General features: G+C 33.0%; 1 protein-coding gene across 1 annotated transcript; it reads right to left on the reverse strand.

The window, feature by feature from the left end:
- Nucleotides 1-420: 420 nt before the first annotated feature.
- Nucleotides 421-963, reverse strand: LOC145234146 (uncharacterized). The gene has a single exon (XM_080098915.1). The coding sequence runs from the start codon at nt 961-963 to the stop codon at nt 421-423; it is 543 nt and encodes a 180-aa protein (XP_079955041.1).
- Between the last annotated feature and the right edge of the window lie 270 nt (nt 964-1233).

The following is a 1233-nucleotide window of genomic DNA, read 5'->3' on the forward strand; positions in this document are numbered from 1 at the left end:
ATCAGCATGTAAAAAGGTATACCCACTTAAGGAAATGTTGCTTGTACTGTTTGCATGTAACTTTGTTTCTGTAATTGCAATTATGTGAGGCTCAAAATCAATTGTATGTAAAAATTCTTCCAAAGTGTGTAAATTGTGTGCAAGACTTCTAACATTGAACTGAAGTAATGTTAAGTCATTTATGGTAGTGTTGTGTATCAATGTTTTAAACTCTTTAATGTCAAAATACTTTGATTCTTTGACATTGGTCATCATTTTATTGGGGTATCTTGCTCGAAATTACTGTGTGATGCATTGTGCAAATGATGAAATGATAATACCGGATCTTTTAACAGGTGCATACAAATCAAGACAATGTGAGGTTTAAAAAACAAAAAAGAATACATACAGATCGGATTGCCAGTTGAAGTGCTACAACAGTTATGATGATATGGGAATGCTGTTTTTCTTCATATCTCCTTCATTGTGGATAGCAATTGTGGAAGATGTTTCATCCTTCTTTAACAGAATGGTGCCGTTTCTTGTCCAAATGAACTTGTAGTTATTTTGTCGTTTGAATTGTAGACATTGATAAAACATTTTTTTGTTTGCTCTTGTAAGACTTTCATTAATATATATTGGTGACTGGTGTGAATTTTCCTCGGAGACCCTTGTTTTGAACAATTTGGACCGATTATTATAAATTTCATCTCTAACTTTTCTGCTTGTAAACTTCACGATTATTGGTGTGTACTGCTTGCTGTGTTGTTGATTTTGCAATGAACCAAGTCTGTGGGAGATGCTTATGTTTTCTTTTTTAATTGTGACACCAAGTTGTTTAGCAACTGCAACAACGATTTCATCAGTACATTCATTGGTGGTTTGTGGTATACCTTTTATTTCCAGACATTCGCGTCTGCTGTATTGCTCCAAAGTATTTGCTTCATTTTTGCATGCTTCCACATCTTCTTTCAGTTGTTTCATTTCTTCTTTCAATTGTAAGTTTTTTTTTTTAATTGTTTTTAATTCTTGTTCAGTGCCAAGTAGTTTTTTTTCTATAAAATCGTATTTATTTGATAAAAATGTTTGGCTTTTTTTAATGGTCTGCAGCTCAGCCAAAACAGAGTTCAATTTAATGGCCATTTCTTCTTTATTCTGGTTGATTTGGCAAAGAATTGCATCCATTTTAGCTGACACATTACTAGAGCTTGCATTTTTCTTCGGTGTTGTTGGTGACATTGTGCAGATTTACAA

The sequence above is a fragment of the Phallusia mammillata genome, chromosome 6, assembly GCF_965637545.1.
Source record: "Phallusia mammillata chromosome 6, kaPhaMamm4.hap1.1, whole genome shotgun sequence".
NCBI lineage: Eukaryota > Metazoa > Chordata > Ascidiacea > Phlebobranchia > Ascidiidae > Phallusia > Phallusia mammillata.